Raw genomic sequence first — 18,723 nt, 5'->3', positions numbered from 1 at the left:
AAAAGTGCCCACTTTTCACTTGAGCACCTGCCCCTCTAAATGTCTGTGCACGCCACTGCATCTGACAACCCAAGGTAAATGTTGCAGCACATTAACAGAGTCTGACAGACACTCAAATCTGATTACAGCAATAATAACGTTCAATTTCTCTCTTGCTTGTTGTTGTCATGTCAGCACCCTGGCCTGCTTCCACCGCAGTCAGGAAATGTAGTCGCGTGGTGAGGTTAAGCCACATTTTCATTGCCTCTAGAAAGTCAGACATCTACATCAAAGCTATTGGATGCTACTACTGGCTATACATGCCCTAAACTAGTGATTCTCAAAATGGGGTCCAGGGACCCCCAGTAGGGCTCTTTGAATGGATTCCAGAGGGTCTTCAGCAAAGTAAGTTAATACAGTATAGCATCCAGATCAGTTTAACCACTTTAACGGGGTGCATACTTAGTTTAGACTAGTCATTGGTTAGACATGGGTTAAGGTTAGGTTTAGGTGTGCTGCCCCGTGGGAGGTTAGGTTTAGGGTGAGGGTTTGAGATAGGTTGTAGTTGTAGGACTAATGACTGGTCTAACCAATGACTAGTCTAAACCAAAAACTGTCTAAACTAAGTACTGCACACACTTTAACCGTATGTATTTCAAAATACCAGACATGCCTGAAGAAGGTCCGGAGGGACCGAAACGTTGCATTAAAAGAAAATACTTGTGTACCGAGCAGATACACAGTGTGCGGGTGTATTTACATTCCTTTCATCAAAATACCAGACGTAAAAGCTCACAACGCTTCACGATGCAATGCGCTGTAAATGGTATGGTCCGATGACAGAGGAAACCATGCAAGGCACCAAACTGCACATTCACCCATTCACACACACACACACACATTCATACACCGATGACAGAGGAAACCATGCAAGGCACCAACCTGCACATTCACCCATTCACACACACATTCATACACCGATGACAGAGGAAACCATGCAAGGCACCAACCTGTACATTGGGAGCAATTAGGGGTTCAGAGTCTTGCTCAAGGACACTTCGACAACAACTCTGGGGAGCCCGGGTTTGAACTCCATCCAGCCACTCTACCCCTGAGCCACCGCCATTTTAAAAATAGCCTATATATTGAAAATATTTTGGGGAAAAAATTCAATCTAAATTTCTTATCCCACAATTTTGCAACCAATGTTTTCACCCAGTGTCAATTATCTAATCATGTAATCCGCTACACTTCCTCTGCCAACCTGGGGGGGCAGCGGACTGACCTCATGCTTCCTTCTATGCATGAGGAGTCCAAGCTGCTTCTTTTCACCTGACAGGGGGGAGTTTCCCTGGCCAGACGTAGCGCGTGGAAGGAACAAGTTATTCCGACCAGTTCCTTTCCCCTCCATCAGGCGACCAGGACTACTGCATGTATTTTGTGAGGGTACCTACCCTAGGGGACACGGGGAGAACATGTGAGAGTACCTACCCTAGGGGACACGGGGAGAACATGTGAGAGTACCTACCCTAGGGGACACGTGGAGAACATGCAAACTCCACACAGAAAGGCCCTTTCACCAACCCTGCCTCGGGTATGGGCACTGATGACGTGGAGGAGAGAACACACCCCCAGCGCCCCCAGCGGGAATCGAACCCAGTGCCTTCTAGCTGTGAAGCGCCAGCACTACCAACTGTGCCCCAATATTTGGAAACATTTTAACACAATTTGTATGGGGGTTCCTGGCACAAAATATTCTCAAATGGGTGTCCGACTACACATTAACTTGGGGGTCCTTGACATGAAGAAGCACTGCTCTAGTCTAGACAACACTAGAGCACACAACACACAGTCTACATCAAAGCAAGCATCCTCTATAGTAACTTTACAGTCTATGGCTACATGCCATAAACTACTATGCACTGCACATGCTACACTGTGGGGTGTGATGCTAGTTTAACGGAACCTGGGCGTGAGTTTGGCCCTGAGGCAACAAACATGTTTCAACATCTCTAGCAGCAAGCCCGCTATGTTGAGCATAGCATTGGGAACTCAATCAAACCTGCATTCTTCCCAATTTCCCTTTAGATAAATCCTGGTAAAATCTTGTCTTTGACTATAGCCTTGGGTCAAGACAGATCTTGATTAAAAGGAAGTGTGGGCACCTTTACTTAAATTGGGTATTTCTTCCTAAATGTAAAGAAATCAGACAGAATGTAAACTTCAACTTCTTGTTTGTTGTTGCTGTGCGGTTTTGTAGCATTTGTAGAAAATGATAGGCCTTCATTTTCGAATGTTCAAATCATGTACTTTATAGTCTATACTTTGCATTACTTTAATAGCATATGTAAGTCCTATGTAATGTAGGCCTAGGCCTATCTGTGTCTGGGAGGCGTTTTTTAGCTTGTTTCATGTATTTATTTTATCAGGTATTCCTGGTTCATCTCCTATGTCAGCAGACACATTCCAGGCCCTAATATGTGCAGTTACGACAGGTCTCCTAAAACCACAGCTCTCTCCCCACATAACAGCCTAGAGGCGTTTTAATCCATCTGGATGGCGAGTGTTATGGCGACAGGTGGCACCATCATTATATCTAGCTACTGTACTGTATGCAAACAAACCCCGGCAAACATTAACCAAGCGGACAAGCCTATAAAGTAAACTTCTGAATGTCAATCCATGATGCAGCTGAAAGTAAACTGTCCAAACTCTACCAGGAATAGTCTAGATCTCGGCTGGCTCTGCAGACATCGAACGTACCAGAAGAGAAATCTACTTTTTTTTTTAAAGTTACGCAAGTCGCAAGATGGGTAACTAATATAATAATTCCGTGTGTGTCTGCGTGCGTGCACACACACACACGCGCGATCGGTCATCATTTTAACTGTCCAAAATAGTTGTCGGGGGGGGGATCTAGATACTCACTCCATCTGGTCTTCAAATGAGACAATCCGTGTCCTCCTTTCCCAAAGCGTCTTTTGACCTCTTCACTCATTGCTCCCTAAAGAACCTGAGAAAACACTTGACAACTGACTCCGGTTTCGTGTTTTTTTCCTCCTTCTTTTTCTTTCTATCAGCAAACAGTCGAGTCGATTATCCTCGTATCCATGATGGTTGTTGTTGTTGTTGTTGGTTGCTGAAAGCGAAAGGAGAGTAGCCCCTGGAACCGCATGCTTGTTTGCAGGCAGGCTGGCCGAGGCTCACCGTAGACCGTGTGTGTGTCTGCTCTGTCTGCTGGTTGTTTTGTGGTGTGAGTGAGTGTAGCTGCGGACGGTGCAAACAGAGTGCATGCGCCTCCTGCGCTGCCCCACTGCACTGCAGACAGACAGCCTAGTACCCATAGTGCCTGCATTCAACATGTTGCATCATGACCATGTTGACTTTTTAGTTTAGTTTTAACTTGATGCATATGTCGTTATAGACTGTACTTAAACAAGAAGATACTGAACCCCCACCTACTCACTGGTGGTGTTATAGAAATTAGTTTAAAGACATTATAGGCCTACCTACCATAGTAGCCTACCAGTGGTGGTTGACAAAATGCTCAACCCCAGAAAGTTACTTGAGTCAATCAAAGTATAGATACTCCTGGTCAAATATTACTCAACTGTGAAATTTGCTCTGTCTCAGAATCAGAATCAGAATCAATCTTTATTGTCACATTACAAGTAAGGTGGATGAAAAACGTGGTTGTGCCTAAAGGCTCATCATTGCAGTGAAGATAGAGAAAAGAGAGGAGCATACAGTGCATAACTCATAATATGAGTGTATAATAAATAAAATGTACGAATGTAAATAAAAAGTCTGCATGAATCAGTTCGGTCTCAGGCTTAGCTCTGTTCTTGTTGTTTTTGCTTGAGTTCCAAGTACTATAGAGTAGCCTATACTTGCTTTAAAAAAATTGTTAAGTCTCCAAACTAGGCTAGTAGTAATAATATCAATGCATTGCCATATTAGACATTTTCCAAAGAAATTAAAAGATTTTCCAGAATCTTTTGAAAGAATATTATAATAGTGCAAATAGCAGATCTACAAGCTCACGACACACCACATCGCAAGGCATTGTGAGCTTGTTGTAGACAAGAAATGCCTCAGACTCATTCAAACATTAGTTTATTGTTGAATGTACTATAGTTGGGGACTGTTTTAGCCTGGATTTGCTTAGGATTGGTGTAATTGAGCAGCATTTCTATCTTAGTTACTAGTGCCTTATAGGCTAAAATGCAAAAAGTGGACATATAAAAACTTAAAAAAGGTATACCTTTTAAGTGTAATAGTCTGACATGAGTGAGTCTTACCTTCCAACTTCCCTGTCCTCTTCAACAATATCCCAAAGGTACATGTTCCCGCAGGGGCAGGGGCAGGGGCAGGGCCAGGGGCAGGGCCAGTGTCCCCTGTAGGGGCAGGATCTTTATCCGGAATACTATCTAAACGTTCTAAACAGAAGAATACGGATTATGGAGATCAGGTTCTTGCATGCTATGTTTAACCTGTAAACATTGGGTCCTGCTCTTCAGAATAGACAGTTTTGCCAAGGACTCCTGTGATTATAGCTATGACCTTAAGTTAATTATAAAAGACGACTTGGACATTATAACAGAATTAAAGACCTTTACCTTTTCTCCTGGAAGTTACTCGGACTGACGAGAAGGCCCTACTGAACCCTCTCCGTCTTATGGATCCAGTCTCCTCATCGCCTTGAAATTTGACAGGTTCAAAGTCATAGGTTATATAGGTGATATAATATGCAAGACAAGTGCTGTCGTTAGACTTTTTCATAATCATTTAGTGGATTAGATTAGTGGATAATGCTCACTTTTGCGGCGGAAGGATGATAAGCTAAAACTAAAACTCCTCCCCTTTTGTCTGTTTGGTGGATGATCGCCCGCCATCCTTAGTCTTTGTCTGTGAGGAAAAAGAAAAGAAAGACATTTAACATTTTTGGGGTCAAATTTTAGCAAATCAGAACCGCTGATATTCTTCATTCATTCATGAAGACATTTTTTAAATCGACCTCAGGTCTTAAAAGAAAAGTTCAGTGATTTCAACAGTCCAACAACAGACTACTAGTACTAAGTACTAGGCTATGCAAGTGTATAACCACCTAAACACATAATAAGGTCTCCTGCATGAGAACCAAACATCTAATGCTCAGCCAAAGCGCAAACCTTCTTGCCAAGGCCAAGGGAGATATTAAGGCTTCTGGTCTTCACTCTTCACCCATGTCTGACCTGGCCCCCAACTGCCCCTGACACACACACACACGCACACACACACGCACGCACGCATGCACGCACACACACACACGCACGCACACACACGCACGCACACACACACACACACACACACACTCTCTCTACCCTATCCCACATGAGCCCCAGTGTTACTACCTGGATTGGAACTTACAGTAGCTAGGTCTCCTGCGTGGGGAAACAACTGTACTCTGCACCTTAATCTCATGTACAAGTTCAACGCACTGATACTCTTGTTGCACTACACTAGACACTACAGTATATGTTATGACCAGCTGCTACTGTATGCTCATGCACCTTATTTCTAAACATCATGAACATAATGTTTGGATGGATAATATGCTACATAGTACAGGTAGCCTATGTGTAAATGTGTAGATATACCTTGTTGTCTCTTTTTTATTCCTTACTTTTCCTTCCCTTCTGTATAGCTACTTTTTCCGCCACTGCCTACCTCTCATCCGGGTATAATCACCCCACCCTTGGCAAAGGCTTCTGGTCTTCAGGCAGAGCTACTCTGTGACATGCAGTTTTTTTTAATTATCTTATAGCATACCTCCAAGTCTCATATTTTGTTTGCTTGCTCTATTGTTGACAGTGAAACACTGTATTTAGGCGGAGGACACACCCTCTCCATTGGCTTAACAATGAGAGCGCCTTGGGATCATGAGTCATCAGAAAAGAGAGCAGTCTTTTAGACGTCCATCTGACCCACACACAACACCATGTCATTTACCAACAACACCAGCTGGGGTTTTGAAATGTGCTTGCAGCCATTCTTTTCTAACCTTCTTGTGTCTGCTGCAGCAGCAATGACATTTTTAGGCCAAGGCATTCCTATCAATTCAATCCAATTTAATCTATTAATCTTTAAACTAATAAATCTTCAGTCCATTTTACAACAAGAGTACACAGTTGGGCCAAAAGACTTTGACTTGTGTTCTCAAAGGCAGCTGCAGTGCTGGAGTACAATGATAGTTTGCTGGTATAGTTTTAAAGTAAAGTTTTAATATATATATATATATATATATATATATATATATATATATATTAGAACTTTAATTCTGTTGATTCATTGGTATATATAATTGTTTTAATTATATTAAAAAATACTTCTTGCAAGTTCTCGGTTATTCGATTATTGAAAAAAGCAATCAATAATGCTATTACGGTAAGAACATAATCGATAGATGCAGAACAGAAGAGCTCAGTCTGGACATGCGTAGTGGAACGGGTAAATAACAAGTCTTTACAGCTCAGTCTGGACATGCGTAGTGTAACGGGTAAATAACAAGTCTTTACAGCTCAGTATGGACATGCGTAGTGTAACGGGTAAATAACAAGTCTTTACAAGTCACCATTACATCAGGACTCCTATCTTTCCGCTGTCCCTCCATTAGCCTAAAGACCCAGAAGTGGACATGTGAGCAGTGCAGTGCACTATAGTGACTCTGCATGGGAAGACAACATGCATGGCCACTATTAATAGCATACTGAAATGACAGAAGTCGAGCGTGCCCATGGGAAATCTCACTAGCATAGCATTATAAACCCACCCTCAGTTGCATAGAGGCTAGGGGACGCACTAAAGGCTATACTACAAGTTGCTATACTACTATACTATAATTGCTTGTACAGGCTTTTCCCTTTAGTTCCATCATATAATCAGTTTGTTTGTATCATACATGTCAAAGCATCTGCAATCCCAGATTGTCCACACAAGAGTCATGTGGGAGTTGGATATGGATTTGGCTTGCTAAGTCAAAGTTAAAGTCGTACGATTTGTCACACACATTACCACAGTGAAATTTGTTCTCCACATTTGACCCATCTCTTGGAGCGGTGAGCTGCAGGGAATCATTTGATTAGTAGATTTGACCCCCACAGTCCCATTTTTACAGTCTTTGGCATGACCTGGTCGGGGATCGAACCCCCGACCTCCCAGTCTCAAGGCGGACTCTAACCACAAGGCCACTGTCTGGTTAAAGTACTATTTAAGGAAGTGTGTGATATGGTACATACATGGGCAACTGGCAGCCCGCGGGCCACATGCGGCCTCCACCATAATACTTAATGCGGCCGCAGGCCCTGATATATTATTGATTTCAGCTGTTACAATTCAGACATGACCTGCTTTAGTAGTTTAATGACTAGTATTAAAATGTTATTGTCTTTTTTTTATGTCCAATGTATTTGTATTTAGTTCATAAAGTTAACATAACTAAGTAAAATGCATTTTCAAATATTACAAAAATATAGCTGATCTGCAGACGCGTTTGTAGATCGGCCTTGTAGATCGGCTATAAGACAGTAGCAATGTGGCCCTCTGGAGTGAGTGTGGAAATATATAGTGGCCCTCTCTCCATGGTCAAAGATGCCCACCCAAATATGCTGTAGATGCTCTGAGGATACATTGTGGGACATGAGTTTTGAATCCACACCCGGGTTGCTATCCGTGCATGAGGACGATGGAGGATGAGCTCCAGATCGGGGTCACTCACAGTCCTCTCTGGGGAAGCTCTATCCTGTGAAATGCAACTGTATGTACAGCCAGTCCACCCCCACCCTTACCACACCCCCCACCCCCACCCCCCGGCCACAAAACAAACACACACAGGGTATTTTAAGCCTCTGGGAACTGAGAGTTGTACTATGGCTGTGTGTGTGTGTGTGTGTGTGTGTGTGTGTGTGTGTGTGTGTGTGTGTGTGTGTGTGCGTGCATGTGTGTGTGCGTGCGTGCGTGCGCGTGCGTGCGTGCGTGCGTGCGTGCGTGCGTGCGTGCGTGCCGTGCGGGATATATACATTCGCCTGGCTCCATCCATGGTTCACTTTGGACATCAAATAGGTGGCTCTTGACCAGACTTAAATTTACCGGTAGTCATTTTAGACTTTTTGTTTTGAATAGTTGACAATAATGCATTATTGTAAAGCTTGCAAATTCAAATTTGCTAAACTTAGATGGAGCTTGACCTTAAACAAGAATTCATGTTTGGAAAGAAATTAATTTAAATTTTAAGAAATGACACAGATGCTTCCCACTAAAGAATTATAGGCCTACTCAACAACAGCAATTTTAGTATTAATTAAAAGGTTTTGAAATCGTGTTAGATTAATTTACCTCTAAATTATTGAAATATATTTTAAAAATCCCATGCAATTTAACTCCAGAAGGGGTACGTGAGGCTTAGCTACCCAAGCTTTGACAACAAGTCTCCACCTGCCCTCCCCTATAAGTTGTTTACAACAAGGTCGTATTAGCGAAATGGCTGCTTTGGTTATTTTGTGCCTTGTAATTTTTTCATTCTGGTTCTCTTTCATGTAATCTCTGAATACAGTCATTTGGCTGATGACAAGGACAAAAGGATCTTCAAAACTAACCAGCCATTAACCCATTCTAAAAAAAAGAAGAATGCCTTAATGTGTAATATTAGCCAGAAATAAGAGGCTATTCTTCTCATATTACAAGGGCAAGTGAGACACTCCTGCCAAGGACAACCTTTGGAGGGCACTGAAACACAATATATCCCACTGTTTGCACCAGCTATCAGCTCTCCTGCCAACGGTGCACAGTGCACAGAGCAGTGCACACTGTTGATTTTGTCGACTAATATGACAAAAAATTGAAACTAAATCAACTAAGCTATGGTGACTAAAACTGAGACTAAATACAATTTCAACAAATAAAAACTAGACTGTTAGGAAGGGACTAGTGGACAAGAGATTCAGTATAAGTCATTTTACACTTTGGTTGCATGCTGAAAATATCAGATCACGTACAACGCGTAGCAGCGCGATGCGTTGTTGTGAGCTTGTAGATCGGCTATTTTCATCAAGTGTAAAATCAGTTATTACGACGTCATCAAGACCCGCCTAAATACATTTTAGTCGACTAAAATCTTATATTTAGTCGACTAAAACTAGACTAAGACTAAAATATTCCAGGTGACTAAAATGTGACTAATACTAAATGAAAACTATTCAAGAGACTATGACTAAAACTAAAAATCAAAATGTCATTAATTCATTCATACAGATTGTGAAATATTTCATCTTTATGTTCCCTTTTATGTTGTCCGCTTTGTTTGTGAGTATTATGTTTTTTGTTTGTACCCAAAGGGAAGTTGACGCTGTATATGCTTCCCAGGAAGTGAAACAGCATCAGCATCCATTTATCCATTTGTGTACAAATGTAACCCCCGTAACATAAAACAAACAAACAAACAAACAAACACACACACACACACACACACACACACACACACACACACACACACACACACACACACACACACACACACACACACACACACACACACACACACACACACACACACACACACACACACACGTGCGCGCGCGCACGGTCGCACGCACACACGCATTTTGTAAATGAAGTAATGCAGATGTTTAACAATAACTTAACTATTAACTCACCTCACCTGGAACCTCCTCAAGGACCTGGTTGAGAACCACTGCACTAATGCATTCAGGAAAATTCTACAGTACTTCCGTCCGTTTCTCTACAAAATCTGAAAGTCAGCTCTGAACAAACAAGGTCTTTCTTCACCAGCCTATATCCTAGTTCCTGTTTTCTGTTCTGGCTTGAGTGGGTTCTACCTGTCGCTTTCACTTTCACTGTGTGTGAATGTATATCCACATGACATGACATTTTATTCAAATTCAATCAATATCTGAGTAAAGCAACCAAAGTGCTGTCTCTATATTGTTTATTGGCAGCTCACAATTAAAAGTAGTTGCACCAGTTGCTGTAGCTAGCAGCTAATTTGCATATTTTGTCAGGTAGACAAAAAACAAAGGTCAACTAAAAAAAAACTCAATATGAATATGATAAATAAAGTAAAAACAATCAAAATGTTGTCTATGATGGCGACTTGAATGGGACTGACTTCATCCAAAAGCGTTAGGGTGATCTTAGCAACAGAGCAGAGTTTCTATAATGTTTGTACAATAATGTACAATTTAGGCCAGAGCGAGTTACAGTAAGCAAGAACAACACATTGTAATACATCAAATACATCAAATATAGTCATGTTGTGTTTGTGGGTGTATAGAATTCAATTTCTCCACTATACTTTAACCAGGCAGATTCAAAGCACAGAAAGCATGGTTCAACCTGCAGCACAACTGACTTACCATACAGTACTGACTCTGTAACTGCCTCTATAGTCCAGCAGGAATCCAACTGGTTTCCCCAGTAGCTTGAGATAAAGATCGTCTTTAGCCTTTGCTGCTTTGATGAGACTACTACAGGACAACACCGTCTCTCTGAACCTCTACTCACTGTCCATAACCTCACTTTATTCTGCCTGTGTCATCTTTGTATGAGGAAGTGTGTTAGTAGAAGTGTCAGTGCAGTGCAGTGCACGTGCCTCACTGAGAAAAAGACTTTGCTCTTCCATGCATTTCCTTTTCAACATCAAAGCCAGTGTTGCGTAAACATGAAGACAAATAGGTTTGTGCATATAGTTGAGTATAGGCCTATGTGTGTGGGCGTTTTCCATGTTTCTCTCTCTCTCTGTGTGTGTGTGTGTGTGTGTGTGTGTGTGTGTGTGTGTGTGTGTGTGTGTGTGTGTGTGTGTGTGTGTGTGTGTGTGTGTGTGTGTGTGTGTGTGTGTGTGTGTCAGGTGTACTGAAGTTACCCTTCCCTATAACTTTAACTTAATAGTCACACAGGTATGTTCTAAAATAAGCAATCATTAATACAAAGTTGTTTGTTGAGGACGGTGTCTGGGAATTCTGCAGGCAAGCTGTCCACATTCAGTTATGGAGAGATCTTGCCCTCTGATTGCCCTCAGTATTTCAGACACCCAGCCTGTAGGCTGTAGGTTGGCAAAGAATGAATAGAAGGCAATGGATCCCCATCTGGTGGCCATTTGGTTGCATTTCCTTTGAGCTCGCGAGGCCCCATGCAACAGGGTCCTGTCAAGCGAGACCAAATCAAGAATGTTCCATTCACCATATCTGACATGTCAGCAAAAACGGCCCCATTCCGTTCATTCCAGTCCATCCTCTCTAGATCAGTGCTTCTCAAAACATGTCAAGGACCCCCAATTATGTATTTGGTCACGGATGTACTGTACGGTACCCCCATATGACAATATTTTGTGCTAGTCGGGACCCCCATACAAGATTGTGCTCTTTGCCATGTTGTCTGTAAAATAAAGTCTGCGACATGCAGTATTGCGATAATAGATCAGATTTAGCAAACAAGTGCACCGTTACTGTACAAAATATAGGCGTTACAATTTTATACGATTTAGTAAATCTAGTAGATCTAGTAGATGTGTACATGAGGCACACTTGAATGACACCACAGTGAATCTAATGATATTAGATGATATTTCCCAACCTGGGCCAGGGGGATAATCAAAATGTCAAAACCTTTGAGTCCACTATAGCTGTCTCTGCCTGCGCATAATCAATGTAATATCAGTGCAACTCGTTGTGCAGTGTCTGTTATCTGTTAAGTATACTGTATATATGTTAAAGTATAGTGATCACATTGTTCAATTTAAACATCAACAGTATGAGAAATGTGTACAGTAAGTACAAACATGTACACTTAAGTACAATAATAACATTGTTCGGCGATTCCTGTATACTTAACCCTGTGTGTGTGTGTGTGTGTGTGTGTGCGTGCGTGCGTGCGTGCGTGCGTGCGTGTGCCTGCGTGCGTGCGTGTGTGCGTGTGCCTGCGTGCGTGCGTGCGTGTGCCTGCGTGCTTGCGTGCGTGCATGCGTGCAGGTGTGTAAGGGGGTCTCGGTTTTTGTCAGATATAAGAAGGGGGCTCCAAGCCTAAAAGGTTGAGAACCACTGTCTTTCACTTTAAAAAAAATAACGTAATTTTAACGTCTGGTGAATTGTTAGATATATTTGATATTAATTTTATCAGAAACCTCATATAAACCCATTGAAAACACAGATACTTGGTTCTGGAGTATTTTCTTTTCACATACAAAGATTCAAGGTTCAAGGATGTGCTTCATTGTTACATCTGGTGTACTGTACACGGTACGTCGGTACAGGAGTAAAACTTATTTTTTTTCGGCTTCCTTCAGGCAATGCAGCAGCATAGGTAATAATAATTATTGTATTGTCACTATATCACAGTTATTTTCATTGGCTCGTTTGACTGTCAAGGTTTCAGCCTCCAGGAAGAAACCCTAAATACAAAGGGAAGACATATCATTGCACATAACAACCCCTCCAAGGGGTCTAATGAAGTATAGGCTGTCACCTCATAAACACATGAAAAACTGGGGGGGGGGGGAATACAAAACTCATGGCACTCCATCTTTAAAGTGCAAGAAAAGGACATAGCCCGGCAGCTTAAGGCCATATTTTAGCAAAATGTGGACGCGGCGGACAAAAGCGCCAAAGTTTTTCCACATGCTCTCCATAACCATACGTTTCATTTTGGAAGGGGGGCCATGTCATCAAGATGTCAGAAGGCGGCCATCTTGGCGTTCAAAGATGGCCGCCATGTAATATCTATAAGTGCCGCTATCTCGGCTTCTAAGCCACTTAGGTCAATCTTGGTGTCAAAATATACATTTAGTAAGAGAAATCTATGAAAATCTGGGAACTAAATCGTTACCAAGAAATTTCTTCACCAATGTGTTTCTAAAGGTGTCTAATAACATGTACTAAAAGTTTGAAATTCAACTCCCGTGGGAAATTGAGTTATTAGCATAATATGTGACCATACCCCATAACATCCTATATAAGGCAAAAAAGTCAAAATTTCATCATTCTTTAAGTAGCATGTGACATATATGAAACTAGGGGGTTTTCATGATTCTGAATCCATTCCAAGCATTAGTTTTGCACAAAAAACACTCCTTGGGGGGAAAACGGCCTCACAAACGTGATGAGGTCAGCCCATTTGGTCAAGTGGATATGGCCTAATTTAGCCCAAGGAGTGTTTTTTGTGCAAAACTAATGCTTGGAATGGATTCAGAATCATATGTCACATGCTACTTAAAGAATGATGACATTTGGACTTTTTTGCCTTATATAGGATGTTATGGGGTATGGTCACATATTATGCTAATAACTAAATTTCCCACGGGAGTTGAATTTCAAACTTTTAGTATATGTTATTAGACACCTTTAGAAACACATTGGTGAAGAAATTTCTTGGTAACGATTTAGTTCCCAGATTGGTCAAATACCTGATAAAATGCCCTTACTAATTATCTAGGTCAAGGAATGCAATAAGTTCATTGAGAATATCAATAGACGTTTTATATTGAATAAATACGGTCATTCTAGCAACATATTTACATCATCTTCAACTCTGTTAGCAGTCAGACACATTGAAAAATGGAGCATGAAGTGAATGAAGATTATTAGCTTCATAGGATAACAACATTCAAATTATCTGTCACATTTACAACTGCAAAGAGGTGTGCAATTCCAGTGTGCCTTCTTACATGAGCACCTTGCACCACAACCACTTTTACAACCGCACTTTATCTATGGCGTCAAAAGCCTGCAATGAACTGGTAGAGTGCTCCACACAGGAAGCCAGACCTGGTTGTCGACATCCAATGTCCATCCCCATCTTTCTGGACTGGGTGTTGGCTGCTGGGCCAGATCAGACGTGGCCCAGATCCCAGACTGGTAGACAACTCGCTTCACGTGCTGCAGCAGTGCATCTTGCGTTGGTGGAATGTGTTCCATCGTTTTGTGGCAGAACAATTCTCACATTTGGTTCTGTTTTCTGCATCTTCCTCTGTGACCTGCCACCTTCATGTCATCTCTCACAGCATCCTTAAACCTCGTCTTTGGCCATCCTCTTACCTGGCAGCTACATCTTCAGCATCCTTCTCCCAATGTACCCTTATCCCTCCTTTTCACATGTCTAAACCATCTCAACCTCACCTCTCTTGCTTTATCCCCAAACCTTCTAACCTGGGCTGATTCTCTAATTTAGTCATATCTAATAATGTCCTTCCTTTTCACTCCTAATGAGAACCATAGCATCCTTAATTTTGCCACCTCCAGATGTGCCTCCTTTTCATCAGTGCCACCAGCATGGCTGGTCTCACTACCATGTTATACATCTTCCCTCTCACTGGTAGCCTTTTGTCACAAATAACTTCTGAAAACATATGTCCCATTTTCTCAATACACTGGCTTTGCTTGCTAGAACATTTCCATCTCTATACTTGATTGATTGATTGATTGAAGAATTTATTAACAGTTTGCAGAATTACAGTACATTTCAAGCACAAACTCAATACAAAGGCTGTTAACTGTGAGTGGACGACCCAATTAAGCATTACACTTGTTTCCAATAGGGTCCACCATGTTCAAATCATCAAAACATTTAGAGACGTACAAATAGACACTTCTATAGACAGAACAGGAATTCATCATAAAGGAGGTAAAAAGGGAAAAGAAATATATACAGTGAGGGGAAAAAGGGGGGGGGCGGGGGGGGGGGGGGGGGATTCAGATTTTACGGGGGCCAGTTTCGAATTGCAGCCATCCGTAGGTGCCCTTTGAGAGCGGTTTTGAAGGAGTCAAGGGATTCGCATGTCTTAATGACAGTTGGTAGGGCGTTCCACATTTTGGTGGCATAGGAGCGAAAAGAATTTAGTCCCTTGTTTGTGCCGAATCTGGGTTGTACATGGTTCGTTGCACTCCCTCTGGTGTCACCTTAACCTGTTACACTACTGTCTAGCCAATTGGTACAAATCAATTTCTCCCTCCCTCACCATCTCTCTTTGCCTTACCTCTATACTTACTGTACATCTCATATACTTTATCTTAGCCCACACCACCTCACATCACCTCTCTCTTCGCCTTACCCATCATCTCCTTTTTTATGACTGTGGCTGCCTTTCTTATCTCCTCCACAAATACCTACCCCATTTTTCCTCTAGTCTAAAAACAGTCTAAAAAACCCTCTGAAACTCATGGCATTGACCATTGACATATATATTAATTAATAATCTCTTTTAGAAGGGAGACCTGGGCTACAACAAGATGGCAACATCCTACTATAATGCACGAAGTCTGTGTGTGTGTCGGTAATCCACGTAACTCAAGAACCGTTCGCCCCACCGACTTCAAATTCAACACACACGTTCCACACACCCACAGGGAGTGCAGTGCCCGGTGTCGAGTCGGTCGGACCCACGGTTGTCCAGAACCGCCACAAAAGGTATTTTTCATTTGGCGGCCATCTTGAAAAATGACCGCCATATTGGATTTTCCGTTGGCTCGGTTTAAAAAGTTAAAGAGATGACCCAGAGGAATGTTCATGCCAAATTTCACGCTTGTATCACCTTCCAAAATGAAACATATGGTTATGGAGAGCATGTGAAAAAAATGTGGCGCTTTTGTCCGCCGCGTCCACATCATTTCGCTAAGCTACCGGACTAACAGGAGAGGAAGGAGGTGTGAGGGTCGGATGCTTTAGACACAAGCAAACAACTAAATGGAGGTATAATTCACCCTTTCTCAAGTCCCGCCCATGCTGTGCCCCTCTTCACACCCATTGGCTGCTGTTTCGTGGTTGGACAAAAATCCTCTCTCTCCCCATCCACTACCATTGAAATAACATGTTTTTCAGTTGCTTCATATTGATATGCTGTGCACTCAATTGTTATTTTAAACTTGGTGTCAGTAAAAAAGGAACATCACAGGTGCAGCATGGTGACTGGGCATATCATGTTTGTTTTTAGTTTTTTCCAAAAATGATGTTTTAGCAAATTCATCATAAACAAGGCGGAACAAGGGCGGAACAAGGCAGAAAGAGCCTGCTGGATAGTCAGTCAGGGACCAATCAGAAGGCTGACAAAGGGTGAATTGTCACTCACGAGTCACATCCACACTTGGACTTGAGAGCACAAACTGACAGCAAAGAGGTTTTTAGAATTTTCCATCATGGACTCATAATATAACTCATAACATGAAGATGGCAGGCAGGGCCATAAAGCTGTCGAGCAGCGACTTCTCGAGGGAGGAAATGATTATGTTGTTGGCAGAAGGTATGGTTCAGATTTGCAAGACCTGAAAGAAGAATGAGTCGAATCAGACAAAAATAATTTTGAAAGAAGCGGGGCAAATGGAAAAGTAAATCCCTCTAGTCTGACCGAGTGTGTCAAGTTTCTTGGATCCTTTTAAGGATCTCCACTTTGAGTGTTTTCATCTGTGCGAGATTGGCAGTTGTTTTGCTAGTGAGTAGTCATGGGGTGTGAGGCTGTGACGGGGTCGAACTGCTCAACCTTAAAGATGGTAAAAAAAAGGGAGAAAAAGAAAAAATCACCATCAGCAACCATAATGGCAAATGAAGGGCTGACAAACATGTGAGCTGAAGCTTACAGCATTAAAGGTATATTCAGTGATTTGACTCAATTCAAATATCACTTGTTTTTTCTTTTTTTCTGGATAATCCTCCCTACTATAGAGTGTGCTGACCATATAAGGAGTTCCTCCCTGTCCCCAGTGAGCCCCTGGGGTCAAAAAACCCTAGTTTCAGTTTTGGTGGCGGGTGGCAAAGCCTTCATCCAATCAGGATGAGAGGGGCCTTCCTCCAATCATGATCGAGTGGGGGCGGGCCTTGGTGCACATGCTGTTGGCCTGTTGCACTTCCCCCCACTGTAGAGCGTGCATGTGCACATTTTGTTACCGGGCGGACTGGGTGGTATTCCAAATCACCCAAATCACTGAATGCTCCTTTAACAACCATCGCCAATCAAATCAATCATATAGGACTTTCATTTTACAGGCTACAGTATATGCTTTTTATTTTTGTAATCATTTGTTTTAATGTTTGTTTACATTTGTATTGTGTAACTTAGTAAGTAAGCATCAGAAGGCTGAGTTATATGGTGAGGCGAGATCAAGTAAAAGAGTTCATCTGGAAGCCATACTCATAATCTCATATAGGTCATAAACCAAAATGTATACAAAAAGGGTGTAGTGAGGGGAGGGATATTGTTGAATGTGTGATATAAAATGTATATATTCTTATTCAAAGCTGTAGTTGTGGGTGTTTGGCTGGAAGGCAGTTGGGGAAGATGTGGGGTGCGGGTGGTGATTGATTATACTTAGTTTTATGCTGTCAGGTGCCAAAAATAGCCGATAATGAGCTGTAGATCTGCTATTTGCGGCACACAGCACCCGTCGTATGACAAAGATCAGGGCTGTGGGTGACAGGATGGGAGGGTGCCAGGGTTCTGTTCTGAAAAGAAAAACACCAATAAAAATCAAGGGGAACATTTTGGGGTAAAAAAACAACAACAACAAAAAAGAACAGTATGTCTTTGCTCAGAGCCTGCAGTTTTATTGGATATGTCTGATTAAATCAATTTGACTGTTGAAAAAAATAAGAAAGCTAAATTATTTGCAAAACTATCTTAGAAAGGCCTCAAGCTTTCCCCCCCTGACATATATCCCTAAAGATATTGTAATTTACCTCCATTCCATTCTATTTTAGTCTGAAGCTACATCTCTCTGCACAGGTAAACCAGTAGTCCAGCTAAAGGTCATTGTGTGGTTAGCAGCAGCAGCACACTGACAATGAACCAATAAAAAGGGCACTGTCTGCAACACAGGCTTTCTGAACAGTTAAACAATCGCTCTAAACAGGTGTCTGAAGGCCAATTCTTCCCAGTGCCTGAGCTCTCCGCCTGGGTGTTGATGAGAACTCTTCCATGTAACAACCAGGCACAGACACGACAGACATCAGGGACATGCTAGATAGCTGTCCTCCAGCAAGGAACACGGTGTGAAACCAAAGGCACATGACGCATTTAATAAGGTGGATGTTTTGGGGGTATTCTGTTATGTATATTTCGTTTTGGGCAGCTGTGCACCTCTTCTCATGTTGTTTAGGTACCAAGCCATCAGTCAAGCATCTATGCAACGTGTCGTAATGCGATGCGTTGTGAGCTTGCAGATTCTCAAACAATCAGACCCGTCTGAAGTGAGTGGTACTGTACTGTACTGTACTGTACTGTACTGTACTGTACTGTACTGTACTGTACTGTACTGTACTGTACTGTACTGTACTGTACTGTACTGTACTGTACAAGCCCTCCTCCCTGGCCTGTGTCAGTGTGTGTCAGCTGTGTCTGTGTCTGTGTGTTAGGCTGTGCAACAGTGACACTTGGTGGTGAACAACCGCATAACGCTATTTCTGTGCTCGGACACAGCCAGGGACAGAGGGACAGACCCAGGGACCCAGCCACACACATAGCTGTCTATAGAGTGGTTGCACCACTCAAAAATGACATTCTCCGTAGCCTACTGTATATGACAGTGGTTCCAAAAGTGGGGTCCCCACCTTGACAAGCACTTGGATTTGTAGAAGTTGAGCAATGAATATTGAATATGGATGGATATTGTGAAAGTAGCTGTGCTACACGCTGCCTCATCAAGCCCAAACCACACGTTTTTAAGGTCAACCACACCAATGGATGGTTGACCTTAAAAACCGTTTTGTCCCGCC

At 42.3% G+C, this 18,723-nt stretch overlaps 1 protein-coding gene and 1 long non-coding RNA gene across 2 annotated transcripts in view; both read right to left on the bottom strand.

The window, feature by feature from the left end:
• The window catches only part of LOC306916944 (DENN domain-containing protein 2D-like), a 31,099-nt gene extending 27,804 nt beyond the window's left edge, over window positions 1-3,295 (bottom strand). Inside the window, exon 1 of the mRNA XM_079495043.1 lies at window positions 2,908-3,295. Within this exon, the coding sequence (XP_079351169.1) occupies window positions 2,908-2,977 (70 nt within the window). The 5' untranslated portion in view covers window positions 2,978-3,295. The remainder of the gene's footprint in view (window positions 1-2,907) is intronic.
• A 1,040-nt stretch (window positions 3,296-4,335) lies between these two features.
• On the bottom strand, window positions 4,336-10,498 carry LOC306942161. Its single transcript, XR_013792246.1, has 4 exons — window positions 10,389-10,498; window positions 4,799-4,887; window positions 4,599-4,679; window positions 4,336-4,418 (listed from the first exon to the last, which is right to left on the bottom strand). It is a non-coding gene; the product is annotated as an uncharacterized lncRNA (long non-coding RNA).
• Window positions 10,499-18,723: the final 8,225 nt, after the last annotated feature.

This window comes from Electrona antarctica, assembly GCF_951216825.1.
Source record: "Electrona antarctica genome assembly, chromosome: 2".
NCBI classification, from domain to species: domain Eukaryota; kingdom Metazoa; phylum Chordata; class Actinopteri; order Myctophiformes; family Myctophidae; genus Electrona; species Electrona antarctica.
This window is presented reverse-complemented; position numbering and strand designations above follow the sequence as displayed.